The sequence below is a fragment of the Medicago sativa genome, chromosome 8, assembly GCF_051527215.1.
Source record: "Medicago sativa cultivar Bolivia chromosome 8, Bolivia_mono, whole genome shotgun sequence".
In the NCBI taxonomy this organism is placed as follows: domain Eukaryota; kingdom Viridiplantae; phylum Streptophyta; class Magnoliopsida; order Fabales; family Fabaceae; genus Medicago; species Medicago sativa.
This window is the reverse complement of record NC_140756.1, coordinates 66,967,291-66,985,458: the sequence shown is the minus strand read 5'-3', so window position 1 is coordinate 66,985,458 and position 18,168 is coordinate 66,967,291. Positions and strand designations below refer to the sequence as shown.

Below are 18,168 nucleotides of genomic sequence, written 5' to 3'. Positions count from 1 at the left end.
AAAAATCAAATAATAATATGAAAATTTTGATGTTCAAATTCCTTAAAAAAAATTGATGTTCAAATATTTTTTTTTATTGAAACTAAGGAAAAAAATATTGGGTAAAACCAAATGACAAATTGTTAATTTTTATAAAATAAAATATTATCCTCCAAAAAAATGTAAATAAATGAATAAATATTAGATTGAGGAAGCAGGGTTTTGGTGTATGCCCTTTGGAAAGTGTTTATCCCTTCTTCCCTCTCCATTCTCAAAATCATCAGGACGATGATTCAATAACCCAACAACAACACTTTCCCCCTTTTTTTTTCTAACGCCGAAGGTAAACACGCTTTCCACTGTTATCAACTTCTCGTATCATTTCAGTTGCATTTCAATTCCACTTTCATTCTCTTCTACTGCACTAGTTATTCAATTTCTCTCTTAAAATTTTACTTTTTTTTTAATTTATTTATCATCATTTATACGAGGTTCTATTTTGTGTCCTCAAATTGCATCGATTCTGTCGTTTATGTGGGTTCATTTTGCTTATTTATTTTTCGTAATAAAATTCGCTCTTATTTTTATAGAATGAATTTGGGTTGTACTTGCATTTGTTGAGTTGAACACACTAGGATATGGTTGTATTATCATGTGTCTATAATCTTATGTTTTTCGTGGTCCAATACTAGAATATGTTGTTGTTGTTACCTTGCTTATGCTAAATTTGCATCGTAGAAATGAGTGTATTTCAACAAATTGAGCGGTGTTTTATGGTTGATTTTGTTAAGATTTTCACATTGGATATGTTTATAAGTGGGGTAGTACTTGTTTTTTTTTTTTTGAAGAAGCTAAATTAGCCAACCTAAATTGACACCGAAGATAATTGAACCAGAGACTTTGAGGAGGAGCACACTCCCAAGTCCCAAGCCAATTCCACTAGGCCAACCCAAGTGGGTTAGGACTAGTACTTGTTATTTTTATATATTTGAGGAACTAAGTAGGAGAGACAGCGTTAGTTTAGGGATTAAATCGAGGGTTTACTCATTGCATAATTACCATATTTATCTTTGTTTACCTGATGTTGTTCATCAGTTCTCTTTTGCATGTTTGAATTTTACAGCCTCAACTTGTGTTCTCTATTCTCACAAAGCAAAAACAGATAGGGTTTTATTTCCTGGAGATTTTTATATAACAATGATTGTATCTGGGTTGAGTGGTAGTCTCTCAAGATGCCCCCAATTACCTCCTCGTTGCCTCGAATCACGCCGTGTTCGGGTCATGTCATTTTCTGTGGCTGGTAAATGTATACAAAGGACAGCGTTTCCCAGTGTGGAAAGGTATGCCCAATGAATCATTACTTTTTGAACTTGGAACTTTATGTAAGGTTCATGTTTTGTTGAATGGTAAACAATTCATTAATTTCCTTACCCTGTCAATTTACAGAACCAGTTTTTCATCTCCTAGATTAAAATGTGATAGACGACAAGTTCAATTGGTCAGAAGTGCTATGGGTGCTTCATTTGGTGATATGTCAAATGATTCTGCTGGTAACTTTTCTATCTTGACGAACTCAATTCTTATATTTCATGATACATAAAATGGATCTAGTAAAACTGGTATTCAAGTTAAATAGTATGTTTTCTGAAACAATACGGGTAGTGAAGATGAACTAAACTTGAAAATGATTCTGTGATCATTATGGATGTTTGGTTCTCTTGTGGATGCTAGATTACATTTTTTTCCTGTGGTCTTGCTCATTTGGTTTGCTAGGTTGAAGCTATTTCTTCGTCTTCATAATTGTTGGTGCCTGAGAAGCTGAACTAAAATAGGATAAAAATAGAGTGATACTGTTAGAGATAATTATTGTAGAAGAAAGTATAGGAGTATGGGAAATTAGGAATCAGTTTTCTTGGTAGTTAGTTAGTTAGGATTTGGTTAGTGGTTGGTTTTTTTGTTTTAGGATAGTTGCTTTAGATCCTTTAATCCTTATTGTGCACAGGAAGTCTATAAATAAAGACTTACTTCCTTGTTTGATTGATGTTTTGTAAAACTTATTTGACTTTGTTTTATCCAGTGTGAAGAGAGTATCTTTTACCTTTCATATCAATAGATTTACTGGGACGGATAAATTTCCTTTCTGCTTTTGTTCTTTTAAAAGAACCCCAAGAGATGCATTACAAGTCCGAGAGGGTAGGTGGCTAAACCAGAAGGAGTTCAAAGGGAAAATTGTTTTTCAGTTTGGTTTAGTTTCTTTTTCTTGACATGTGGGGTGGGGGGAACTGTTTTTTCAGTTAAACAACTGCTTTATGGGTGACAGACAGATGTTGGCTTACTGTTTGACCACAATGACTGTTTCCCTTCTTCCCTACCCTTGGGCAGAGACCCTCTCGTGTTAAGTTTTCACATGAATCGTGACTTTCTTCCCCACCCTTAGGCAGAGACCCTCTTGTTAAGTTTTCACATGAGTCATAACCTTATCATATCAGAATCTCTCTCTCTCTCTCCCCCCCTTTCTTGATAGTTATTCATAAGTTATAGAACCCACTTATTTAATGTTTAGTGTGTGAGAGAGAGAGAGAGAGAGAGAGAGAGAGAGAGAGAGAGAGAGTGAGACACAAAATTTTCACATAACCATGTCATATGTGAACATTTTACACGAAGTGATCCATTTGTGCCACTCCCAACCCTCTGGTTTAGTTGAAAATTGTGAAATGTGTTTACTTGCATGTCTTAGGGGCATCCTCTCTGTATTGCACTAACAATAATTGAATTATTTTGCACCTTATCCGTATGATATTTGAATCACCTTATATAAAACCAACAATAAGTTATAGCTTAACTTATTATTTTGCTGCTCCTTTGCTACAAATGCAGCTGTTTTCCCAAGAATTAATGTGAGCGATCCGTATAAACGACTTGGAATAAGCAAGGAAGCTTCTGAAGAAGAAATTCAAGCAGCTAGGAACTTCCTGATTCAGAAATATGCAGGGCACAAGCCAAGTGTAGATTCAATTGAGTCGGCGCATGACAAAATAATCATGAAGAAATTCTACGAGCGCAGAAACCCAAAAATTGACATCAACAAAAAAATTAGGGCAGTCAATCAATCCCGATTCGTTCAGGCTGTCAGAGGCAGATTTCGCACTCCATCCACTATATTCATTATAAAAACTTCACTGGCATTTTTGTTACTTGGTGTTCTGACCGTTCTCTTTCCAACCGAGGAAGGGCCAACACTTCAGGTTGCAATATCTCTGTTCGTCACAACGTATTTCGTATATGATCGGCTGAAGAGCAGGATAAGAGCTTTGCTTTATGGGTATGTAAACATTGATTTCTCTCACTCTTCTAAATTTGTTAAACGTATAGTACTTCACCTGATGATATTGTCTGCTAGACCATTGTTGAGCACTTTTCATTTTGATAGCATAACTTAGGGTGCGTTTGTTTCAACTTTAAAAAAAAATAGATTTTGAGTTGGAAGAATCTAGAGATTTTTTTTTAGAGATTTTTAAAAAAATCTAAAGCTATTTCTGTTTGTTTACTATCATAAAAATCATTTTTTAAAGATTTGAAGCTCTTACACTTGAGTTCCTTATGTTTAGAAAAAAATAGATTTTGGAAAAGCTACATGAAATAGCTTTTCATTTTGAGGCTAAAAATGATTTTTTTTAATGGATTTTTTAAAAATCTAAAACAAACACTACAAAAATAAAAAAGTGATTTTTTTAGATAAAAAATAGATTTTTTTTAAAAAAAATCCAAAACAAACGGGCCCTTGTTCTCATTGTATGACATTCTGATATTAATATCATTTTGATGCCTTTATGGTTTTTCTCTCAGCTTCTTAGGTTCTGCTTATTTATATCCGTGCTTTGGTGCAGGGTTGGAGCATTTATCTTTTCGTGGCTGTTGGGAACCTTCTTGATGGTGTCAGTAATTCCTCCCATTCCTATAATCAAGGGACCAAGGGCATTTGAGGTGATCACATCGTTGATAACATATGTTTTATTATGGGTTTCATCGACCTATCTTATATGAAGGCTAAAGCTATGTATCTCAATCTGAATGCAGCGGCGGATTTTAGCAGAAGACTAGTTTTTGTAGTGCAAGTTTACATAATGTTATGCCGTTTTGTTGAATCGGGATTTGTTTTCTTTGTTGTATACATTTTTGAATGAGCATACATATTTTGGGATTTTAGAGGCATATATGGCGTTTTGCTTCCAAATTTACGTACATTGGACATGTCCTTATTTTGACATGAGTATGACCAAAGCTATTCTTGTTGCCTATAACATCATAGTTATTGACTTGTTTGTTTATACAAATAGAATGCAGAGTTCTCTTGCATAATTGTGAGTGAATTTTTTTCATGAGATTGGAAACTATTCAGAAGTTTTGAAATGACCCTTTGCATGTTCGATATATTGAAATTGAAAACTACTAAAACAAGCATCCCTATGAGAAAAATGATAAAAAAAAAAAAATTATTAATGTAAATGTTTGTTTAGGTAGAAAATTTCAACCGGATATTCAAGCAATACGCTTTATTTTAAGGCTTATCATCCAAATATATACATCCATCTGGTTATTTTTAAATTTTAGGTCAATTAACCTGACAGATTTCATAACCAGATCAATGCTGATCTATTACTTGATTAAGATGTCAATACATGCATAGTTTTGATTTATTTGGCAATTGTTGATCAATTTCCTTTAGAAAAATCTGTCTACGGAAAAAAAATATTCTGTTTATAGCATTTCTTGTATAGTTTTCTTTAAACACAATAACATAAAATCAATATAGTAATTTGAACATAAAAGGAGTTTCAAGTGTTTTTAAAACCAAACATCTCCTTAATCAAATAGTTTAGTTGTGTATATAATGTTTGTTATGCAAAAAACAATTCTACAAACTGGTTTTCAATTATCAAAAATACATTAGGAAATGCTTGGATGGTTAAAGCAAGTCAACAACCAGCATTGTTGAGACTCTTATTGCAGTATATGTAAGGATGCATCCAAAATATAGAAAAAAGAAGTGGGCAACACATTAACAAGATGAGACAATGGGGTTAATTAACAATAAATGGAAGAAGCAGAACTATTATCAGGGGATGAAATCAGCATACACTCGATACAAGAAATGTCTTAGGAAAAGCATTACGTGTACACATATCTTCTGCCTTATGATTGTTCAGTTGATACAAAGGGTGATATATTTCATGGAGTCATAAGCTATTGTATTGTATCATGATGTAGCTTGTACGCAATTAATCACATAGAACTCCTTCCTGAATCGATGCACTCAGACAGCCACAAGTCCATATCTTCTTGAACCTTTTGCCTTACTTTGTGAACTGCATCAGGGGAACTGCAATTCTTCTCATTACCTGGAGAAAGAAAAATCATAACCAGAATGTTGGTTGGTATGTTACAACCTTGCATGTAACAAGCAACTAGCACATTTTTTATCCACCCAACATGACATTTTCATTTCAGAAAAATTAGTTTTAGAGGAATTGTGTTTTAGGGGCACACCGCAAGCCTAAGGTTCAGAGAGCGCTGACAATAGTACTTACATATCATCCACCAACGAGGTCCTCAAATTAACAGCAGGATTTGAACCCAGATCCTTGTGAGATCTGAGCCGAATCCTTACCAACTGGACCAAACTATGTTGGCAGCTAGCATGACATTTTACTACTATTAATTTTCATAATTTTTTCTTGTAACCATGAGATATGCTATAAGACTCGTATGTGATCATGCAATTGACAAATTGATAAAGGATAATGGTACGAAGTTAACTCCTAAAAAATTGCAGGTTATAAATCGGCAATCTAAAACAATTCAAAAAAACAATAGTTTGAGTGAAAATGTTGCACATACCTTCAATGACTAAAGGAGATTGAGGACACCCTCGCAAATCAGTACAATGGCCACAATTATTACACTTGATAAGGTAGGAAGGCACTGAAAGGTTTCAAGTCATTAAGCAGCATTCAGTGGACAGATAAATAACAGTGTTTTGCATTGGATACAACAACAACAACAACAACAACAACAACAACCACCACCGAGCGTTATCCCGCTAAGTGGGGTCGGCTACATGGATCAAATTATGCCATAATGTTCTATCATAAACCATATTTGGATCCAACTCATTAACCATATTTGGATAAACTAAATATTTTATATGCGATACTCAACTCTTCTTTTCACCCTTTATTCAGTAAACAAACCAAAGACTAGTACTCCCTCCGTTTCAAAATGAGTGTCGCTTTAGCCAAAAAAAATTGTTTCAAAATGAATGTCACTTTCAGTTTCCAATGCAATAATAACTTTTTCTTTTCAATTGTACCCTCCAATTAATACTCTGCACACTACTTCCACAGTAGTACTTTTAAAACTAACCAATAGTTAATAAGGATAATTTGGTAAAATAACCATTCTCTTTCTTTTAATCATTGCATTTCTTAATATGTGTGTAAACACCTAAAACGACACTCATTTTGAAACGGAGGGAGTATTAGATACCAATTGAACCATAGCCCAAGATCATGTGGCTAACGTACAAACAACTGAGATTGCGTTTCCGGTACACAGCTTAAGTTTTGGACGTAAACTAAAGTTATGGTGGCAGGATGAATCAGAAAAACACTCCAAGCAACAAACCTCGAGGTGGAGCACTTGACTGTGTTGCCGGTTGGCTAAAGCATGACTACAGGATCTAATTTCATAAAACCATGGGAGATGTTATGCAAAATAAGAGAATAGTAATGGAGTATGGTGTGGCGGCGAAGGCACAAGACACAAATCGGTGGACAGGTAGGCCAACATATCCCGAGCGAGAATAATGGTTGTGATGCCAAAACTACGTTGTGGCGACAGTAATCAACAATTTGGGTATTGTTAATCAAAACTTAAGTTATGTACCATAAACCCCACCATCAACTGAACACATTACTTGGTAATCGTTGATAGGAAATCAGTCATTCATTTGTCAAAAGATAGCCATCAAATTAACAATCCATGAAGGATTCTAGAGAAATGTAGATTGGACATATTGCCACAATGATGGCAAGGATAAAGAATGTTACTGACTAAACTGATAGAAAAAATAAATGGCAACTCACAATCAGGGGATGAAGTTTGTTTGGAAGCATGACGCCATGGATCCTGTGAGCCATTTGTAAATATTATTTTTGAACCTGTTCATACACATACATTATGAGATATATTAAATCAGGTGAATTTGAGATGATTGAATAAACGTATATTCAGAATAAAACCATAAAAGAAATGCATAATATGTAGCATCCGGACATGAGAGGCCCGCAAAAAAGTTTTATTTCTAAGAATTTACCTTTCGCCGCTAACTTATAATGACCAGCTTATTCAAATATGCAAGCAAAAGAGAAATTTGTTTTCAAAATGACTTTTAAGTTCAGATCCAGGATAAATCAAGAACGTACAAAGATACTATTTAGCTCTCAAATAACACAAATGATAACGTAAAAAGAAAAGGTCGTGTTAACTTGTGCCTTAAGGGCACATGTTAAACAATCTTAAAATAGAAATATTTCATTAATATTTGTGCATTCAACTAATTAAAAATCAACAAATTAAATACAATACACAAATTCCAATAAAAAGTTTCAACATTTGACTCATTAACTTGTGCCTTGAGGGCACAAGTTAACATTTCCCAAAAAGAAAACATGTGGATAGTACGGTAAAGTAAGAGAGTCATGTAAACGCATTGTTAAAAAATTTGTACATATATCATTATTATTAAGGAAAAAAAGAGAGTATCAGAATAAAATCAGGCATAGGTTAGTTTCTAGACCAGCAATTTTTGTGCCTCCATAGTATAAATTAGTGGCATCAACATCAGGAAAGACACCATCTCCAAAGACATTTTTGCAAAGGTCCAAATGGTATCTGCAATGTATGAGAAACCATTTTGTAGAAGTTAATAGGATCCCAGAGAAAAAAAAGTTCAATAAAAGAAAGATGTATGAAACAATGGGAAATAATCCTGTCAAAAGAGGAGTACATCAAGCGAATAGTAGAGATCGGGAAGTTACTTTGTGTCAATTTTTGAGGAACGTATGCTATCATTTGAGGGAGCCACCTGAAAGTACGCAACTTCAGTGCAAACTTGAAACCACCATAACCGAGTAGAACTGTCTTCATTGATTGCAGTTTTTTTCAAATATTCCTGGTCATAAGTTTTTGCAGTGATGCCAAAGGTTCCAACGTAGTACTCTTTGACATATTTGGCATATGCATCCTGTATAATGAATTATATAGTTTTCAGCTAGAGAACATAAGCACCCACTTATATTTGGCATAAGCATCTGGGAGAGGGGTGAGAACATGTACATGGCACATCTTCAGAAATGAATAAATAAATATAACAAGGAAAACCATACCACCAAATCCTCGTCAGCGTTCTTTGCATCAGCCAAAGGCTTGCATAACTTATCTGGATTTCCATACTGAAACTGTACATTCAAAGATCCAGAAAAGAGAAGATGATGTCATGAATTTGAGTACAAGTAATTGCATTGCATAAGAAAAATAGCTACTATCATATGAATTACCGCTATAACAGCAGCATCAGCCAGGTAGTACAAGAAGTCTCCATCAATTTCAAGCTGCAAAATAGGGCAAGTCAGCACACAACACGGTAATCTAACTAAAAAGTCTAGTAAAGAACATGATTTGTGTTCTGGTGAAAACTATAATGTAATTTTGCAAGGAAAGAGTAACTAAGTAACTAAGGAACAAAGCATACATCATCTGCATTAAAAATTGATCTCAGTGCCTTTCCATCGGTTGCAAGTTTTGTTTCAACGAGTTGAGTAATTTCTTGTAATACTGCTTTACACTCAGGACCAGCCGACTCACCAATCTGCATATAGATAGAACTCATAACTCAATTTTTCAGAACTTACATAAGAAGGAACTTTGAGCTACTAAAAAGAAATATCTTCACCTGTTGATCGAATTCGGCGAAGTCTTGAACAGCAAGAACAACGGCAGAACTGGCAAGACTTCCGCATGTTAAATGGGGAAACTTAAGACGGAACCATGCACTGAGTGCTCCAGAATATGAGCCACCGAAAAAGAACCATGGATTTTCAACTCCTGATCTATTCAGCTTTGCATTTAAAGAATCCTACACAAAAATTACAAGAAGAAACAATTAAAATGGGCTGAAATCTAATAAAAACCATACAGAACAAGGAATTGCTTAAAAGTTTGACATTTTCCATCGTAAAAATCTGAAGAGAAATGAAAAAAACAAACAGTGAGTAGAAAGTAATACAGTAAATTGACAGCTAGAAATTTTTAAAGAACTATTGACACAGAAATTGTTTGACTGATTTACCGTACTACAATAGCTAAAATAGAAAATGTATGTAGGAAGCGGTAAAGGTAATGATTTAACCCCAAGTAAAATCATTAAATACTCTAAGCTCGGGTCTGAGTACCCAAGCAATAGTTACTAACAATCAACCTCATTTCCCATTTTTCATGATTTCAAGTTAAATTTGTTTCTTCTTTCATAACAACTTTGAAGTCTTCGAAGCCAATTCAGGTGTAGATGTCATTCTTGGTGTGCATGCAATGGTATTCAACTAGTAGATGAAAAAAGGATAAATTGTGACAAATATCTCAATGTCGTTGATCATTACACACCTTCTTCAATATGTGATTCGGAATCATATAAATCTCTTTCATAAATATTTACAAACCCTTTAACAATATGTGAATTGTGAAACGAGCCAATACCTTACATCAAGTATTTTAAAATCTTTTAACAAAGAAATGTCTGTAATTTTTTGTTTTCAACCAAATTTCTAAGGTAACTGTCATCAGCCATGGAAGTAAGAAAAAAGGCAAAGCTTGCCTGATAATACTGGCGAAAAACAGCCAAATCAAAGAGTGCCTGTTTGGATGAAAGATATTTCAAATTTTCCGTCGAGAAAGTATCAAATGGGGTACTTTCTCCATAATAGCGATGTTCAAGAGAAACCACAGCTGCTCCGAACTTCTTTGCCAGTACCTATAAGTAAATCAAGGCACAAACATTTATGTTTCCATCATATGATCTTAACATCCACAAGGCAACATTTATAAGAGCTTATTTGACTTATCTTATGATATAAGTACTTACATAAGTGTTTGCATGAGTTTTTAAAAATGGTTTACAATATGTCCAGTAACTATTCTCAGCTTATTTTCATAAGCTCTCAAGAAGCTTATGGCGAGTTTCTCCTTATTTCCTCTTCAATTATAGAAACATCTTATACATAAAAATTGAATGATAAACACCTACTTATCGTTGTGTATGGCTCGTAATTTCTGACCAGTGGATACAATTCAGAGGTAAAATTGTAAACGAGACTGTGGTATTATTTAAACACACAAGTTATAATCATGTAACCCCAATCATGATTAATAAAAACCACAGCAGCTGATCTGCTGTTTGAGACATACGCACAATTGGTCGAATTTAGTGTTCAAATCAACCAGCATAAGCCACAAAAGAACTAAACCCTCTGGTCAATCACTGTTATAAGCAAAAAATGACTTTTCAATCCATCGAATAACCAATCAAATACAAGTTAGTAAATGTAGAAGAATTGCAGCAACTTACACCAATATAGTCATTTACTATCCCATTGCATGTTCCTTCACCACCTATCACCAGAAAAATTGGTCCATCCGGAGCCCGGAAATAGTCTAGGAATTCATAGTAACGTTGCCGGAATTGACGATGATCCTACAATGCAACAATCAATATTTAGCAAATGAAAAGAAAAGAAACAATAGAACTTTTTTTCATATAAAAAAAAAAAAAAGGAATAAACATTCAATTTAGTACTTAAACAATAAAAGTATAATAAATAGTCTTTATAATTATTATATTTTTCGAGTTCATGAACTAAGTTGCTAAATTTAATGTTAAATAAAAAAATAAAAAAATAATATTATTTTAAACCAAAGTAAAATTTAAGTTGAATTTAGAGAGAGAGAGAGAGAGAGAGAGAGAGAGAGCATACATATGGAGAAAAGTGATCGAGAGTTTGATTGAACCATAGAACATCAGTGCTGAGGAATCTTCCTTCAGACAATTTGTCAAGAAGCAGCGTACGAGGTGGAATGAAACCAAATACGAATGAGGAAGAGAAAGAGAAACACAAAAACAGGAACAACAATGAAGAAGCTGGTTTCATCGTTATTGCTTCTTCTTCTTCTTCTTGCGATTGATTCAGTTAGGATTTGTTGAAGAAGAAATGGAATGTTGAGTCTAATAAATAATGGAAATTATTAACTTAATTTAATTTCGAAAATGAAATTCATCTTCAAACAAAAATAGCATATTGTTTGTTTGTTTGATTGATTTTGTATGATGACGATAGTCAACAAATTTACGAAAGAAGGAAGAGGTGTGTTAATTAATCAACGACTCAACGTGCACCATTTTCATACGCTTTTTTTTTTTATCTCTTCCCTATATTTAAATATTTAAACATATCCCCTAACAACTAGGGTGTTTGTTTGATTCGGTTTTGAGACTAAAAATCATCAAAACTGCAAGATAAACAAGTATGCGGTTTTATTTGATTTGGTTGACTTTTAAAATAAATTCAAATCAAACCAACACGGTTTGAATTGGATCGGTTGATGCGATTTTTTAGCAATGATTTATTTTGTTTCCAATGTTGAAATCAAATTAAAAAGCTAAAACACAACATATTTTAATGTTTTAAATTTCATCTAACATTACAATTTTATTTTCATCCAACCATGTTTCCAACTACGTAGACCAAATTAAAAAGTGGGTAAAAAGTAATCCAACTTTGTAAGAAAAACAAAAGACTAAAATTTTTATCATTCTCTAAGAGTTCAAGTAGCACATAAATACATTTTTGAAAGAAAACGCAAAGAATAAACTTAACACGAGAAAAAATATGTCATTTTATTAAAGTTTTCATTGAGTTTATATGAGTATTTGTTTAAGTGATATAGATTTAATTAGTGTTTTTCTTATATTGCGGTTTGATTTAGTTTGGTTCAGTTGGTAAAATCAAAACTGCAAACCGAACCAAACAACGCAGTTGATTAAAAAAATGATCCGAACACATTCGAACCAAATGCAATTTTTTACGGTTTCATTTTGGATTGGTTCGTTTTGAATACCCCTACTTACAACTATTTCTATAAAAAAAATCCATACCATTTTATTATATACTATACCATAATTCTCCCATATTTTTAATCAACTAATCATATTGGGTTTCCAGTTTCAATATGAGATGTGTTTTTTTCAATCAATTGTTTAATTTAATTGATGGAGATGCAGCACGAGGTGTCGGGGAGGTGAAACACGAGGCACGCGAGAGAAAGGAATTTTCTTTTTTATGAAAAATTTAACATATTTATCATATCTTATCTCATTTGTGCACCCTAATATCTTCAACTAATATCTTTTTGAACTATCATTATTCATTATTAATTGTTCAACTAAAATTAGTTAAAAACAACATTATCTCTTTTTTTTTAAGCAATCTAATAGGTGTCTAACAAGAGTAACTGAAATCAAAATTTATCCAAAAAAATAGTAGAAGAATAAAACATACTCATAAAAAATAGATGAGTTCGATTATTATTGATGACAAAAAAAACTCTTTAATAATTGTTTTACTTACGTTATCTAATAATTGTCAGTTTTTTAAGCAATCTAATTATAGTAAACGAAATCAAAATTTATAAATAAAAAAGTAAAAGAATAAAAAATTGCTTGGATTAAATGGGATAATATTTGTTTACAAACGGAGAATGGAGGACTGGGGGTGAAGAGGTTGAAGGAATTTAATATTTCTCTTTTAGGCAAATGGGTGTGGAGGTTATTAGAGGAGAGGGAGAGCTTGTGGAATGTTGTTCTTCGAGCAAAGTATGGTGAGGAGGGCGGTAGGGTGCGGTTTGGAGAGGGAGTAGGTTCGGTTTGGTGGCGTAACCTAAACCAAATCAGGAGAGGAGTGGGTCTTGTCGATACTGGTTGGTTGTCAGATAACATTATTAGGAGGGTGGGGGATGGTCGAGATACTTTGTTTTGGGTGGACCCGTGGCTGGATGAGTGTCCTCTAGCAAGATCCTTTGATAGACTATATTACCTTGCAGACAATAAACTAGCTACGGTGTCAGAGATGTTTGAGTTAGGGTGGGGGGTTGGTGGTGAGGCGTGGAAATGGCGGAGGAGGTTACATGCGTGGGAGGAGGGGCTGGTTTTGGAGTGTGTGTGGCGGGTGCCTACTTGTGTTTTGCAGGTTGGCACGATCGACAGATGGGTGTGGAAGCTCCATACATCACAGTGTTACACTGTTAGTTCAGCATATTCTTTTTTGACGGCAACTGATACCAATCTCAATGAAGGTTTTGATAGTTTCTTATGGCTTAAAGCGGTTCCTCTCAAGGTGACTCTTTTTGTTTGGCGCCTATTCAAGAACAGACTTCCGACTAAGGATAATTTGTATCGGCGTGATGCTATTGATGAGTCCCAGCTTATGTGTGCAGCCTTGTGTGGTGACATTGAAGACAGAGATCACTTGTTTTTTCGCTGCGATGTTTACGGTCGCATTTGGCTCTTGGTTTCAAATTGGTTAGGAATTGATTCGGTTTTTAATGGTAATATTTCCACTCATTCTGCTCAGTTTCGCGGTATTGGAGGTTTTTCAAATAATTCAAGGACTGCGTTTACTATTATCTGGATTGCGGTACTTTTTGTTGTTTGGAAAGATCGTAATAATAGAATTTTCAACAACAAGTCCGATCAGCTTGCGGCTCTTGCAGAAAAAGTGAAGCTCCAAACGTATTGGTGGTTGAAATCGCACTATGTTTTGTTCGATTTTGATTATCCCTATTGGAGGTTAAATCCATTAAGCTGTATTCAAGCAATTGTGTAATTTCTTTTTCGCTGATTCGGCTTGTCGTGGCCTAACTTTGTTGTAATTATTGTGGTCGGTTTCTTTAGCACACCTTGTGCTTGAGAAGCTGTCTGTTTCTTTAATAAAATTTTGCTTAGCTTCTTCAAAAAAAAAAGAATAAAAAATTTATCAATAAAAAAAAGTAAAAGAATAAAAAATAGACGAGTTTGATTATTATCGATGACAAAATGTGTTAATTTTTGTCAAATATCCTAACAGCACAATCTCACACACATTAAAGTGTGTAGAAATGGGAATTTGTGTGTTTCAATCTAAATAATAGTAGTCATTTAAAGTTTATTCACGATTATTAAAGAAATATTAATTGTGTTGATTTTGATTGTAAAATTAGTATCATTTACTAAAACACTCTTATTAATTGTAATTAGTGGAATAGTTAAGTTTGATGAAATTCAATAAATAAGGGTATAATAAAGGAAAAAAATAATAAATGTTGCATTGGTATTATAAAGTGATAATTATTTTAAAAAAAGAAATGATAAAATGACAATTATTGTGAGACGGATGAAGTACACTCCAACATATTAAAATTCCCTTAAGTTACAATATGAATTGTATTTATACAACAATTGTTTGATGTATATTATTAATTGTTTACTTAACCTTTACTTAAAAAAAAATTTGTTAACTTAACTTTAGTAGTTAGTACATTATCTAATAATTTTTGAAGGAAGTACATTATCTAATAATTGTCTCTTTTTTTAAGCAATGTAATACTACTGGTAAGTGTCTATTGATAGTAAATAAAAGAAATCAAAATTTATCCAAAAAATAGTAAAAGAATAAAAGATACTATAAGAGTTCGATTTCCAACGCTAATTATGGCCCCTTTCCTCATCACTAGTAAACACCACCTTTTATTTTTCTTATCAAAACTATTTACAAACTCGTGCTTCGCACGGGTTCAATAACGTATTCGATAAAAAAATTCTTCGAAAGAAGAGATGTTAAAACGACGGAATATTATGATTCAGCATAAAATATGTATGGGCTAATTAAGAGAGCATATAATCAGTTTGTGATATTAGGAATTGACATAATATTTAGGATGAAAACAATTAGAACCAATAAAGGAACTAATGATGTGTGAATTATGATTACATATTATCCAAAATTATAAAAAAAAGAGTGTTGTTGTTATAGAGTTACCAAAAAAGGATTGATACCCATATTTACATCAGATGAAATCAAGCAAAGAAGTAGCATCGGTGAGTGAAGATAATCTAGTATAGGATTAGAGTTAAGGTGATATGTTGAAAGTGCGGATCATGAACACCAAATCTTTATTTAGGAACGACTTGAACATGCATATTTTTAGGTGGCTTCTCTAGATCAAAAATTAACTTATCACCTACCTCTAACATATGTTCTCGGCAAAATTTGAACCATTGGCCGCCTAAGTATTTTTCGTAACTTGCTCTCTTTGCCGTTATCAAGCAACACTTATACCTTTTTTGAGCCTGTTTATCGATGAGTGTGATTGTTTTCCGTGTTCCTTTTAGAAATGTCCTTGATATCTCATTTGGGAAGTGCTAGGTACATAACAAATTGCACTGTTAATTAGATGTTGTATATATATGTACATTTCTAAAACATTTACCAAAGCATTATAAAGATTTGCTGTAGGAAAAGAGCATGTTTTATTTTGTTCAAGAGATTAGGAAAACAACATTATAACTAACATGATACTAATTGGAACCAATGATGGAACCAACAATGTGCAGATTAACGTTACATAATAGTTAGGTTTATAAAAGAGACTGCAAGTGTCATAGACTAACCAAAAATGGATTTTTGCCAATATTTACATCAAACAAAATGAAAAGAATAAATGACATCCTAAAGTCAAGATAGTCTACGATTACAGTCCAAAGCGATACGTCAAAATAGTAGAAGTTCAAATAGTTCAGCAGCAAAGATCTACTTTGGAACAACTTGAACGTGCAAGTTCTTCGGTGACTTTTCGAGATCAAAGATGAGCTTACCACCTTCTTCCATCACACGTTCTCTGCAGAAATTGAACCACTGCCCAACCAAGTATTTTTCATAGCTTGCTCTATCGGCGGTAATGAGGCGACACTTATACTTTCTCTGTGTCTGGTCATCATGAGAGTGATTGTTTTGCGCTTTCCTTTCAGAATTGTTCTTGACACCGCGTTTGGGAAATGCTAAACAGGGAAATAACTGCAATATTAGTCTAATGCATATTAACATGGATAAGATGTATGCGAATATAGTTACATATAATTTATAAAATAAAGGAAGCATGGCTGATTTTAAGCTAAAGAAAATGTACCATTACTTCTAATTTTCTTCCTATTATCTTCCTATAAAGTCTAGATAAATGCATGCATGTACATTATATGTACCCCGTTGACCAATTAACATTGTTGAAACAAATGGAAATTAAGCATCACTCCCGCATGTGCATCTATAGCTAGCACCATTTGAAATTGATGTCTTCGAACATTTGGTGCAACTCTCATAAGACAATCCAAACTGGTTAGGATTGAATTTAGTTGTTTTCCAAATAGTGATGCAGTATGTATTTTTAATTTGTGCGTAAAAAAACTCAAAGCATGTTTATGCATAAAAAAGCAGACATTGACTAAGTTTATAAATTCAGCAATTGGCCTAACCTGAGACAGATTGGAAAAATCGTTGTACGAAGTACGTTGAGAAGAAGTCGAACTCTTACTTATGTTTTGACTGAAGTTTTGACTTTGAGCTTGAGAAGTGTTAAGGTCACGACAACATTTCAAGAAACATGGCCAAAAAACAATCAAATCGGATTGTGAAATAATAAGTTACTCTAACACTGTATTGTGAAGTCATAATGCAAACTTACTAAGTCTTAAACTTCTTAACAACCGGATGATGTAGGTTGATGAGCAGCCTCAAACCTGACCAATTGTTACATATATTTGGGTTGTCATTGACTACAAAATGGAAGCAACGAACTCAAGGTAAATAGATGGTAAATGATAAAGCTACAGAGTATTTTTTCCATAGTATTACATCAACTATATTCCCACTACATAAGGAAATACATCTTTCAGGTCATTATCAAACTTATACAAAATCCTATCATCTGATGCTCACAAAATAGAAAATAATACCTTTTCTATTTAGCAATGTTTAGTTTTTTTGAATAAGAAAAAGATATGCATAGTTTGTTACAATATAAAGGTGCAATATATATATATATATATATATATATATATATATATATATATATATATATATATATATATATATAAGATAAGTATAATTTTTTTAGGCACCTATACCATTTTTGAAGAAAAGACATCTACAATTTTACTTTTAATTAAAATCAAAATTTTATAAAAATAATCATACGCATTATGCAACGGCAAAAAAAATTATACGCATTGGTGTAACAAAAAAACTGACACACATAAAGTATTACTCTAAACGCTAATATGTGTGTGTGTATATATTTGCGAGGTTGAAGAAAGAAAGTAAAAATATTTGGTATCATTAAATGATAGCGTGAATAAAAATATTTGTGAGGTTGTGATGATTAAACGATATTTAAATTAAATATATAAGTGATAAAAAAGATAATAAAATTCATTTGAAAAAAAGGTAATAAAATTAAATGGAACCTCCTTAAAAAAAATTAAGTGGAACAGTTAAAAAAAAATTAAATGGAAGAAAAAAACATATTGAAATATAATATTAGAAAATAAAAGAAAAGGTTCCCAACGTGAATTGAAGAGAGTTGTTTGTGAAATAAATTGTCGAGAAGTAGTTTTTTGAAGTATAGCTTTCAACAACTTTTGGCCAAAGCCCGTTCCATTCAATTTTATGCATTAAAAAAAGAGTATTTTTTAGTAAGTACTTAATTGATATTGTATTTGGTCTAACTTCTTCTTAAAAATGTAGAGAAGTTGAAAAAAAACCGGGTCAAACGGTATCTTAATCTCCCACAACGGCAGTGTAGAAACAACTGAATTTGGGAGAAAAAAATTGGAAAATAGTTAAAAATAAAAAAATTGGAAAATAGTCAAAAGTTTTTAAAAATATAAAAATTGGAAAATAGTTTAAAAAAATCGGTGAGGTAGCACTCAACCAAGCAACACTAAAAAAAATTATATGCATTAACGTAACAAAAACAGACAGACGGACATAA

General features: G+C 32.9%; 2 protein-coding genes across 2 annotated transcripts; one reads left to right on the top strand and one right to left on the bottom strand.

Moving 5' to 3' along the window:
* Positions 1–195: 195 nt before the first annotated feature.
* LOC146900729 (DnaJ (DUF3353)) lies at positions 196–4,295 on the top strand. The gene is made up of 5 exons (XM_085739041.1): positions 196–322; positions 1,103–1,319; positions 1,426–1,529; positions 2,857–3,301; positions 3,867–4,295. Exons 2-5 carry the CDS (start codon positions 1,177–1,179, stop codon positions 4,021–4,023), a joined length of 849 nt encoding a protein of 282 aa, XP_085595167.1. The 5' UTR covers positions 196–322; positions 1,103–1,176; the 3' UTR covers positions 4,024–4,295.
* A 752-nt stretch (positions 4,296–5,047) lies between these two features.
* LOC146900728 (putative serine protease EDA2) lies at positions 5,048–11,367 on the bottom strand. Its single transcript, XM_085739040.1, has 12 exons — positions 11,067–11,367; positions 10,661–10,786; positions 9,911–10,066; positions 8,993–9,175; positions 8,792–8,908; positions 8,598–8,651; positions 8,427–8,498; positions 8,079–8,284; positions 7,838–7,932; positions 7,125–7,199; positions 5,878–5,961; positions 5,048–5,378 (listed from the first exon to the last, which is right to left on the bottom strand). Exons 1-12 carry the CDS (start codon positions 11,238–11,240, stop codon positions 5,263–5,265), a joined length of 1,458 nt encoding a protein of 485 aa, XP_085595166.1. The 5' UTR covers positions 11,241–11,367; the 3' UTR covers positions 5,048–5,262.
* Between the last annotated feature and the right edge of the window lie 6,801 nt (positions 11,368–18,168).

Coding starts and splice junctions, on each gene's coding strand:
- LOC146900728 (XM_085739040.1), bottom strand. CDS start 11,240: ATGAAACCAGCTTCTTCATTGTTGTTCCTGTTTTTGTGTTTCTCTTTC. Junction 10,787..11,066: donor TCGATCACTTTTCTCCATAT/GTATGCTCTCTC, acceptor GTTGCATTGTAG/GATCATCGTCAATTCCGGCA. Junction 9,176..9,910: donor TTTTTCGCCAGTATTATCAG/GCAAGCTTTGCC, acceptor ATTTTTGTGTAG/GATTCTTTAAATGCAAAGCT.
- LOC146900729 (XM_085739041.1), top strand. CDS start 1,177: ATGATTGTATCTGGGTTGAGTGGTAGTCTCTCAAGATGCCCCCAATTA. Junction 1,530..2,856: donor TATGTCAAATGATTCTGCTG/GTAACTTTTCTA, acceptor CTACAAATGCAG/CTGTTTTCCCAAGAATTAAT. Junction 3,302..3,866: donor ATAAGAGCTTTGCTTTATGG/GTATGTAAACAT, acceptor GCTTTGGTGCAG/GGTTGGAGCATTTATCTTTT.